The sequence below is a fragment of the Electrona antarctica genome, assembly GCF_951216825.1.
Source record: "Electrona antarctica genome assembly, chromosome: 20".
Taxonomy (NCBI): Eukaryota; Metazoa; Chordata; class Actinopteri; order Myctophiformes; family Myctophidae; genus Electrona; species Electrona antarctica.
Window position 1 is genome coordinate 15,631,106 of NC_136801.1, and position 11,139 is coordinate 15,642,244.

The 11,139-nt window shown below is 41.7% G+C and overlaps 1 protein-coding gene across 1 annotated transcript in view; it reads right to left on the minus strand.

Annotated features, from left to right (window-relative positions):
• Window positions 1-10,786, minus strand: part of LOC306912880 (acetylcholine receptor subunit delta-like) — a gene marked incomplete at its 3' end in the record, with an annotated part of 15,273 nt that extends 4,487 nt beyond the window's left edge. Inside the window, exons 1-8 of the mRNA XM_079489334.1 lie at window positions 10,657-10,786; window positions 9,836-9,981; window positions 8,386-8,430; window positions 7,755-7,864; window positions 5,770-5,925; window positions 2,898-3,010; window positions 2,248-2,448; window positions 99-210 (exon numbers count right to left, since the gene is read on the minus strand). Of these exons, the coding sequence (XP_079345460.1) occupies window positions 99-210; window positions 2,248-2,448; window positions 2,898-3,010; window positions 5,770-5,925; window positions 7,755-7,864; window positions 8,386-8,430; window positions 9,836-9,981; window positions 10,657-10,714 (941 nt within the window). The 5' untranslated portion in view covers window positions 10,715-10,786. The remainder of the gene's footprint in view (window positions 1-98; window positions 211-2,247; window positions 2,449-2,897; window positions 3,011-5,769; window positions 5,926-7,754; window positions 7,865-8,385; window positions 8,431-9,835; window positions 9,982-10,656) is intronic.
• Window positions 10,787-11,139: the final 353 nt, after the last annotated feature.

Below are 11,139 nucleotides of genomic sequence, written 5' to 3' on the forward strand. Positions count from 1 at the left end.
TGTGTGTGTGTGTGTGTGTGTGTGTGTGTGTGTGTGTGTGTGTGTGTGTGTGTGTGTGTGTGTGAGAGAGAGAGAGAGAGAGAGAGAGAGAGACGTACTTGACAATGAGCGGTATGGACATGGAGGTCTCCGGCAGCCTTTGTGATATCAGCAGCAGGAACACAGACTGAGCCAGCAGCACAGAGATGGACAGAGTCATCTTCTCACCACCTACACACGCACACGCACACGCACACACACACACACACACACACACACACACACACACACACACACACACACACACACAGGAAGCAGGCAACAATCACATGAACTTCCACAGAAAAATGTTGTGTTCTTTACTATATTGTGTCCTACATTGTCTTATTTGTTAAGCATCGTGTCCTATATCAGTGGCAGCGGTGGCCGAACGGATAGCGGCGCGGTCTTGATACCGGAAGGTTCCTAGTTCGAATCAGCCGTCCGACACGTTAAAATTACCACCGCTGAAGTGCCCTTGAACAAGGCATTGAACCACTACGATGAAATGTGTTCTATGAGCAGGGCCTGGCTGGAAACAAGTTCTTGAGCTTAGCCCAGATACCCTGGGTAAATATAGATTTCATTTCATTTCATTTCATCATCTTCAATGCTGGATCGTGACTTCATGGCTGTTGCTAAATCGCAGTCGAAACAGGGTTGAACCTGTAATTTTCAGTGTGCGACACCAGTGTGGTGTGCAACAAAGTATAAATCAGGCACGCTTCTACTTAAAAAGGTAGGGTAAGTGATCTTTTTTGGTTAAAACAAAAAGGGTTTTGTTAAAAGGTTAAAGCACTATATTGTGATAGTAATCATTGCTATAGACTAGAGTGTGTGTGTGTTCAGTAACAGGGGTCTCTTTGTGTCTCTCCTAATAAAACAGAAAATACATATATCTGCTTCAATTTTATAGTGTTCCTGTTCCAATTTGTTTCTGTTCATTTCTGTGTCATCACTTCCAAAACTTGTTTATCCCACGCTGGGCAAGACGCTGTAAACGGTTTCATTTTTTGGGGGGCGGAAGTTGCGGGATTTTGGTGGAAGTACCGCTCAAGGAAATTACGTTGATGCTTTACAAATCAGTTTACATTCTCCGTGAATGAAACAAGTGTTGTGATTATATGATATATAATTTTATTTATTTTTTACCAGTTTTTGTACCATTGCTGTCATGGCCGTACCTTTGTTGTAGAGCTACATGATAATAATGGCAAAAGACATGATTACACATCATCATAACAAAACAGTAGGCTACGAAAGCTAACCCCCATTCTTTGACGATTTGGGTTTCGGCTTTGAAATCAACCGAACCGAATACCGAATATTAGGCTATTCGGCCGAATAGTTTCGGTGGCCGAATATTTGGTGCATCCCGGCAAATCTATACCAATGAGTACTAAAGCAATTTAACATTTATTTTAACAAAGATATATTACTTACCCTACCTTTAACAATAGGAGTAAAAAAAAAACAATCTGTAAAACCCCTGTGATAACTTAAACCCATTAAAGCCGGGAAAGCATCTGTGTCATTTTAGATTTTAGCATTGGCTATTAAAAAATCGCAGATCCACAAGCTCACTTTGTGCGCTTGTACGTCTGCTATTTTTGAAGATTTTTGAAAAAATATATCAATTGACAGGCCTTAGCACGAAAAGGTTTGAGAACAAATGATTTAGTGAATTAGTAGTAGTATGCATTCGTAGAATCCGCCTCAGGTCTTAATGGGTCAATATTAAGCGCTACAAATCACTCATTAAAGTAATAACTAAAAGCACAAATCTTTTTACCAGCTGTTGTGTAAGCACAGCTGCTCAATGTTCTCTCTGCGGTGCTTTCACACCCACTTGCTGTAGTTGAGACCTATGTTTCTTATTGGCTGTACTGACAACCTATCGTCCTGATTAGCTGCCTCGTCTCTAGGCAACCACACACTTTTTGCCTCTAGCCAACCTCTCAGCCATGGGATATAAGGCAGCAGCTGGTAATGAATTGATGTCATCAATTCTTATTTTAATTTTTTTAAGATATTCTTTTGGCTTTTTTCTGTCTTTATTGATAGGATGAAAGTAGTCTGACAGGAAATGGGGAGAGAGATGGGGGAAGATCGGGAGTTGAACCCGACGGCTTGACGTCGTCAGGCTGGCTCAGCAGCCTAGGTGCCCAGACGGTTGAGCTAACCGTCCGGGCCAGCACAAATCTTTTAAGTAGAAAAAGTGGCACTGACTGTCAGCGGGCAGATAGTAGCACAGCGAGGCGAGGAAAGAGATGAGCACGCAGGGGATGATGATGTTGATGATGTAGAAGAGGGGCTTCCGCTTGATGATGAGGTAGAAGGTGATGTCCTGGTGCTTGTTGCTCTCCATGGGGATGTGCTTGTAGGTGTTCCTCCTGGCCGGCCGGTGGATGACCTCCCACTCACCGTTCTCTGGTCGAGAAGAGGACACGGAACACAGGGTATGAAGAAGAGAAAAATAAAAGCCTTTTCTACCTCCTCTCCTGAACTCATGTTTATTTGTTGACCTGGCACTCTCCTACCGGTATTCACTTTTTTCAATTGGTTATTTTAGGGTGAGGCCTTAGTCATGGGGAGTGTTAAGCATTTTTAACCTGGCTTCCATATTCTGGCCGTGTCAATATAGGCAATTCTTTAAAAATAAAAGAAAAAATACCTTCAAATATTGTGAAAGTAGAGTCTCATAATAGCTCAGTCATAACCCGTCGCATTGTGTTGTGAGGTTGTAGGTTGGCTATTTGTGCAGTGCAATATCATCGTACGACAAAGTATAAAATAGGGTGTAAGTTAAGGCTGTCACTGATGAAAGTCAGTGAAATATCAATGTCTGCATGTGTGTTGTGGATGGGGATCTACTGTACCTGTCCAGCTGGCAGGGTCAATGATGATCCACTCCACTGTAAAACTCTTTTCATCTTCGCCCACATCCTCCTTCAGATGCATGGTGATCTCTTTGGCGTTGTAGGTCAGAGAGCTGCAATGCACAATGGGAAATGTAGTTTAGGTTTATGTTTATTAACAATTAAAAGGATCGGGATGGGCCTCCAGTGTTCCTGTGGTCCTGAACAAAGCAAATGCAATACAGACATACAAGTAAAAAGTACAAATTAAGCCATTAAAACTGGGATGGCATCTGTGTCATTTTAGATTTTAGCGTTGGCTATTTTTTAACACTAGAATCGGCCTCAGGTCTTAATGGGTATAAAAATAATTACAAAACATGAACACTAAAAGACAAATTAAGATTGTAAAAATCAAATAAAAAAGTTGAGTCAAATTAAACCAATACACAAATGACAGTTACATATACATTAAGATACCTCTTAGCTATTAATGTCATTCATGAAGGGAGGGACATTTCAGATGCGGCCATTTTGTCTCTGGACGCGGAAAAAGCTTTCAATAGGGTGGAATGGCCGTATCTCTTTGAAGTATTGGCTCGTTTTGGACTAGGAGAGAGGTTCTGCAAGTGGATCAAAGTGCTTTATGATAACCCAAGGGCAGAAGTAATGACCAATGGTATAATATCTGTTCCTTTTACGTTGTCTAGATCTACAAGACAGGGTTGCCCCCTGTCTCCATTACTGTTCACACTCGCTGTCGAAATGCTCGCCATAGCGGTCAGAGCTCGCCCGACAATCACTGGTATCACAATAGGTGGTGTTGAGAATCGTCTTGCTCTTTATGCGGACGATATATTGCTGTTTGTGAGAAATCTATCTCAGTCCCTGCCGTCCCTCCTGGAACTAATCAGGTGTTTTGGTGAATTTTCAGGCTACAAGGTGAATGACACCAAATCCAATATTATTTTCCTAAAAGAATCTGAAAGACTTAATCCACCAGTTAACACGGTTTTTCAAAACTCACCACAAGGATTTACTTATTTGGGAATAAAGATAACGCCTAAGGTAGGAGAGTTGATTCAATCAAACTATGACCCTATCATAACCTCAGTTACAGAATCAATTAACAGATGGACACTACTTCCCTTATCATTGATTGGCCGCATTAACATAATTAAAATGAATATTTTACCCAAATTCTTGTATTTATTCCAGTCACTACCCCTACAACCACCTCCCTCGTTTTTTGCTAATATGAAAAAACTCTTTACTAACTTTATTTGGAAAGAAAAGAAATCCAGATTACGATTGTCACTACTCTTCTTGCCATATGAGAGAGGGGGGTTAAAACTTCCCAATCTCTACTGGTATTATATGGCAGCTCAGATAAGAGCAGCAATGTTCTGGTTTACTGATAGAACATGCATATCTTGGGTGCAAATAGAGCGTAACACAACATCTTCCCTGCCTTTGAACCTTTATTTATACTCCCTTAAAAAATTACAAAAAAAGACAAAGAACCCCTTTGTTAAGAACACGATTGAAGTCTGGTTTAAAGCACAAAAATACCTTGGTTCAGATACTAAATTTTCACGTTTTTCTCCTTTGTGGGGTAACCAGAATTTTAAACCTGGGAGTCATGATGGGGGATTTAAATCATGGGCAGACAAGGGGATTGCCAAGATCTCTGATCTGTATGAAAAGGATGTACTGATGTCTTTTGAAGGACTTCGCAGAAAATATGATATTCCATCAAATCATTTTTTTAAGTACCTACAGATAAGAAGTTTTATTTCAAGTACCCAAGATAACTCAATCCAGCTGCCATCTCTATCAGTCTTAGAAAAGATTATTGTAAGTTATTCTGATGGTCGTGGTCAAGTATCTCTGGTTTATGATATGTTTGTGAGGTTGTCTGGGGAATCCTCTGAGGGTAGAAGATTGGCCTGGTGTAACGATCTAAATGTAGAAATAAGTGTTGAACATTGGGAGAGGGCTTGCTACAAAGCCCAAACACAGACGATCAATACCAGATACAAGTTACTACAATACAAATGGTTGATGCGAACGTATATTACTCCTTCTCTACTCAATCGTTTTGATCCTAATATACCAGACCAATGTGTAAAGTGCAACGTGGAGAAGGGTACATTATTTCACTGTTTATGGCAATGCCCAGAGATCATGAAGTTTTGGAAAGAAGTACTTGGTATATTATCTCAGATAATCTCAGAGGATATTCCTATTTGTCCACAACTGTGTATCTTGGGTATATTTCCTAATAATTTAAGAATTAATAGTAAAAAGAAGAGTATGATTACTTATTCTCTTCTACAGGCTAAACATACAATTGCACTCTTTTGGAAAAACCCAGACAAACCAGACATCAAGCAATGGTACAAAGAATTGTCAAATTGTCTTGCGCTAGAAAAATTTACTTTAGCCATTAAAGGGAAATCTGATGACTTTCAAGAAATATGGGGACAGTTCATGCATTTTATGAACAGCAATCCATTAGGACCGGTATTAGATAATCCACAGTAATGTGGGGAGGAAAATGGGGACCATATCTGTTTTTATTTGTTTTTGTTTTTTATTGTTGAGTTGTTTGTTATGATTGTATTTTTTATTTATGTGTTGTCATTGTATTTGTATTGTATTGTATTGTTGTATTTGTATTGTATCTGTTATGTTTGTTTTTTCTGGACATTTTATTTAACAAAAGAGCTATAACTGTAATGTTTTTTATAAATGAAAAAGAATGTCAATAAATATATTGTTTAAAAAAAAAGATACCTCTTAATGTATTATTATTATTTCAAATCAATGTGGACCATGTGCATTTACTGTACCACTGCAGGGCTTAAAAGTTAACACCATCAGGTCTTACGTGAATTTGAGGGTGCAGTTCTGCCAGTCGAAGGGGAAGAAGTTGACATTGATGGCACAGGAGGACCTGAAGATGGCCGGAGGCAGCCAGTACACATCACCCGTGGGGTAGATCAGCACGTTGCAGTAGTAAGCCACCTTGAACTGGGCGTCATTACTGAAACGCAGGATTAATACACATTTTCTTATTTGTATTTTACCAGGAAGTCGCTCTCATTGAGATCAGAAATCTGGCTAGCAGCCATATATAAACACACACAAAAACACATTAAAAACACAACGTACCGTTGCTCCCAGGTGCAAACCTCTAATCTCCATGTTTGATTTTATTTTGTGTTTTTCGTAAATGAATGCCCTGCTTCATCATACTACAGCAGAGTCGCAAGTATCAGAAATAGCAGATCTGCAAGCTTGGGTCGATCTGCTATTTTAGGTATTTTTTAATTTGAATCCTGAAAAGTACGTTTTCAACATACAGTATGAGGTTTCCACCCGACAGAGACGATATGCTATGCAACATACATACTAAATCCACAATAAAAACATTAAGAAAGCTATTGGCAGTGGCAAGCAATCAACGTTGTTATAAACCAGCAGTTCTGTCATGTTGACTTTGGAGAAAAAAACATTTGCTGGTAGCAACAGAGTAAACTAGAAAAAGTGCCCCTCGGGGCACAGGTCTCCACCAGGGCAGGTCAGGTTGTGGCCTCCTGGTGGCGCTATAATAGGCCAATGTGAAAAGGGTGCCATTTCTTCATACGCCTTTGATGGCAATTGGATGATTTGAGGCATTTTGTTCCAAAAATGTGTTTTGCAAAAATTAACCTGTTGGTGGCGCTATAACAGGCCAATGTGAAAAAGGTGGGATATATTCCTCAGCCTAGTAAGAAAATGTGTGAAAGATTTCACGTAAATTGCATGCTGCGTTCATGATTTGAGGCTTTTGTTCAAAACGGGGCAATCTTGCAAACTGTGAAAGCCAATTATAGCCAATTAGGATGGAATATGAAATATCGGACAGATCCGACTTGAGCACATGACCATAGAGATACTGTGTAACGATTTGTGAGATTTTTGGACAGAATCCGGAAAATGCAGGTCAAAGGTTTGTCCTTGGCCTCTAGGGAGTGTGCATGCAACGTTTCACGCAGATCGGTGCAGTTTTAGGTAAAAAATGTGAAAAGCTGCCTCATGGTGGCGCTATAACAGGCCGTTCTGGAAAATGTGGGGCAGAGGTTCATCGTTGGCATCCAGGGTGCAAAGTTTGGCATCGACCGGGTTAACGGTGCCAGAGATTAGCTGTACACAGACGGACGGAAGGACGGACACACACACACACACACACACACACACGGACGGAGTGCAAAACATACTCTCTCCCCATGCCTTCGGCCTGGTGGAGACAACAATTTACTTGAGTTAGACAGATTCACTTTTCAAAGTGAAATTTATGGCTGCTGTCTGAAGCCGAAAATAGGAAGGAGAGGTCGCACAGCTTGAAGTCACGATGCAAAAAACCTTTTATTGGGTTACCAACGTTTCGGCAACAAAATGCCTTCTTCAGGGTATATGTCTGAAGCCGGACACAGAGACAGACTGTCCATGTGGCAAGACGCATTGTCATTGAAGAGCACACGGCGAAACAGCTGATCGACGTATCACCGCCACAGACCAGCCTACACAGGTGTAAATGGTTCTGTTGTTTTACTCTGATGGTTGTTTTAAACGTGCTTTATAAATAAGGTTGCGTTAGTCCGACCAAACCAATAATCCGACATTACAAACCCTACCCCTAACCGCACGCGGAAGCCACGGGGGAGTCTTAACCGGCCACGTATGTCAGACTATTGGTATACATCGGACTAACGTATGACCCCCAAGTTGAGTGAGCCCAATGTTGTATGTTTGCCCCTGTAGCGTACAGATTGTTTGTTGTGCTGGCAATTGCGTCTTATATACAAATAAGAGGAATGAAGAGAATCTCACTTATTCTCCAGAACAATCTCTGGCAGCCACACCATGCTGGGCGGGAGGCGAAGCACAGGGATGTCATCGAACAGCGATGGTTCCCATGACAACCTGTAGTCATGCCAAGTCTTCACACACACACACACACACACACACACACACACACACACACACACACACACACACACACACACACACACACACACACACACACACACACACACACACACACACACACACACACACACACACACACACACACACACACACACACACACACACACACACACACACACACAGTATTGATATCAAATGTACTTCATACAAAGAGTAGAAAGTACTATGCAGAATGTTCCATTTCACAAGTTTTCAAATGTATGTACACATCTTTTGAAAATAGCAGATATACAAGCTCACAATGCACATTGTGAGCTTGGCGATTTTCAAATGGCCAACATGTATATAGGGCGGAAGTGTTTACTGTATGTTTTGTAATAATAATCAACATCTACAAAGTAACTAGTAAATAAAGTTTTCAAAGAAATGTATTGAAGTAAAAGTACAATATTTGGATCATCCGAGTGGAAGTAAAAGTATTGGAAATTGGAAATACAGAAGTGAAAGTGGAACAAATGTATCATTGACTTACATGTTCACACCAGACATTGGTCAGCAGAGTCTCGTCTACCTCTTTCTAGAGGAAGAAGGGAAAGAAAAGCAGTTGATTCCTAGCAAATCTTTTACTACGGTAGGTCTGTTTATCGATCAGAGTGTCAATCAGCCATTGTCACTGGGTCAGAGTCAGAGACAATGGCTCGCCTGCCCTGCCAGTGAAGATCCCCCACCCTATACTCTATGGCCCCCACCAGGAGGACGTAGCGCCTCTGACCTACTCCCCACACAGTAGACCTGTGTCACTAGGCAGTGACAAAGATCAACATCCCCACTCAGATTCCCTCCCCCGAACACAGACAATTGTGTTTGTATAGATCAGTGGTTCCCGTATGTGTTCCCGTATGTTTTCTCATGCCAATAAAGCTCCTTTGAATTGAATTGGTTCCCAACTGATAGACCCAAAAGAGAAATTAGACGATTTCCCGGGACGATTTACCGTGCGGACAGTAACTGGGAGCCAATGGAGGGAGCCGAGAAGGGGGGAGACATCTGAAGCTGGTTAAGACCAAGTGTGCTGCGACATTTCTGAATCATTCTGAATCATTTGGAGAAGCTTAAGTGCACATGCCAAAAGGCCAGTAAGGAGAGTTACAATAGTTATGTTTTGATATGACTGATATCTGGATAAGGAGCTGGGCTGACTCCTGTGTGAGAAGGGTTTGATCCTTTGAATTTTATAGTGTAAACCAACAGGACCGAGTAACCGCTGTGATGTGTTAGACTGGTCCCAGATGACCAGAGACTTCTTGAGGGTTCATAAATGAAAAGGCAAGTCAGAGATAGATGTTGGCAGATTTAAAGACTAGAAACCTTTTTTTTATTATCAATTATATGCATCGCAGGCATCTGATGTAATGTGTTAATCTTTTTTAGTTCTAGTTCGATCTCTAGCAGCTGCATTCTGAAGGAGCCAGCGCTGTGAGACCTGAGAGAAGTAGCCTGGCGCAGCCAGACTTCATCCGCCCCTATTGCATATGCCCCGAGTGCAGCGCAGTGGTATATTAGTATCGCAACGCGAGGCTATGAGAGAAGACCATTACAGTATTCTGACTGGAGATATAAAACTATGAACATGTTTTTCTAAGTCTTGTTTGACATGAATGTTTTAATCACTGCTATGTTTGTAAAATGATAAAAGGTTGACTTTGTTATCGACTTGATTAAGATTTAGATCTGAGTTCTGGCTTGTTTGGAGACAGGGGAGTCAAGGTTAGTACCAACTGTCACAAGACTCAGTCACAACTGTCTGCTTTCTTCATTGATAATTTGACACCACACAAAAGATCTGTGTTGTTTCTGAATAACAAAATATTAGGCCTACTCCACCATCGCCTCTCAGACCATCTTGTGAGTCTGAGCCTACCCAAGTGATGGACAGCGGCCGGCCGCTGCACGCACGCACACCGCACACACACACACCCTACCAGTGAGATGAGATTGGAGAGAGTCAGAGCAAAGTACACATCTACAGATGTATGTTGATGCTCCACAGGCCGTAGGTCTTTGTTGTAGCCTAGCTCTTTGAACAGGTAGTTGATCAAACGCTCTTCCTCGTTCCTGCCCCAGCACTCTTGAAACACACAGAGAGAGAGAGAGAGAGAGAGAGAGAGAGACATACAATCATTCAGATGGTAACATGCACACTGCTGATAGGAGTGAATTCTTGGGTCATATTTCATACTATGCCTGCCCGATTTATGTTTGCGCGGCGTTGGTGTCGCGCAGTGCGCACAAAAATAAGACTATTTACAAACTCACAGCGCGTTGTGATGCCACAGGTTGTGAGCTTGTAGATCGGCTATCCGTCAGGCATAACATGGCCACTGCTCCTGTGTCAAATGATTCTGTCTGTGAGAGGATTAAAACTGTAGCTGCTAGGCAGCTGTTGTAAGCAAACTTTTGGGAAGGCAAAATCATTTCAAATAGACGCATAGCATATAGGCTATACTGCTGTCACGCATGTTAAATTGAGTCAACTTTAGGCTTGCTGATACTTATCCAATGTTGACACTCAGAGACTGTCACAGAGTAAAGTTAGATATCAGTTTGAACTGGACAAAATATTCCTATAATCCCGTTCAATTACCAAGTTATTGTCACATTTCAAAAGAATAATGCGTAGTTTGCTTTTAGTTTGTTTTAGCCAAAGAAACGTAGGCCTACCCATTAACAGCATAACGAGGCATTAAGACACTATACCTGATACATGAGCATCAAATATAACATGAATAACTTTCAGACATACCAGATGACAGGAGAACGAGCAGGAACACCGTGACCTGTCCGACGATTTTACAGTCCATGCTTGTTGTGTTGTGGCCCTTACGGTCAGTCTGTCCGTCCGCAGTCTTATGGCCCGACCTCTCTGCTTGGTGACTGACAGCAGCAGGTGCGGCGGCGACAGCCGCCGGTGGTGACAAAATACGAGCCGTTAGATCCACCGGTATGCCGGTGCGACACAGACACTGGTGACCTATCGAAATTGGTGACTACGTCGATGCATGCTGTAATGTTTTTGTTTCTTTCAACGATAGGGGCGGGGCACTGACAGGCTTGGCAGCACCACTAGCCTAGTAAGATTTAGACTCGTAGTATCGATTCTGACATCTTCAATCTCAGAATCGATAAATACATCTACAGTCTAAATCTTAGGCTATGGCAGCACGACAATAAGAAAGAATGGGAATTCATACGATAAAATTGCAATAGGCCTAATTCCAGATTCACA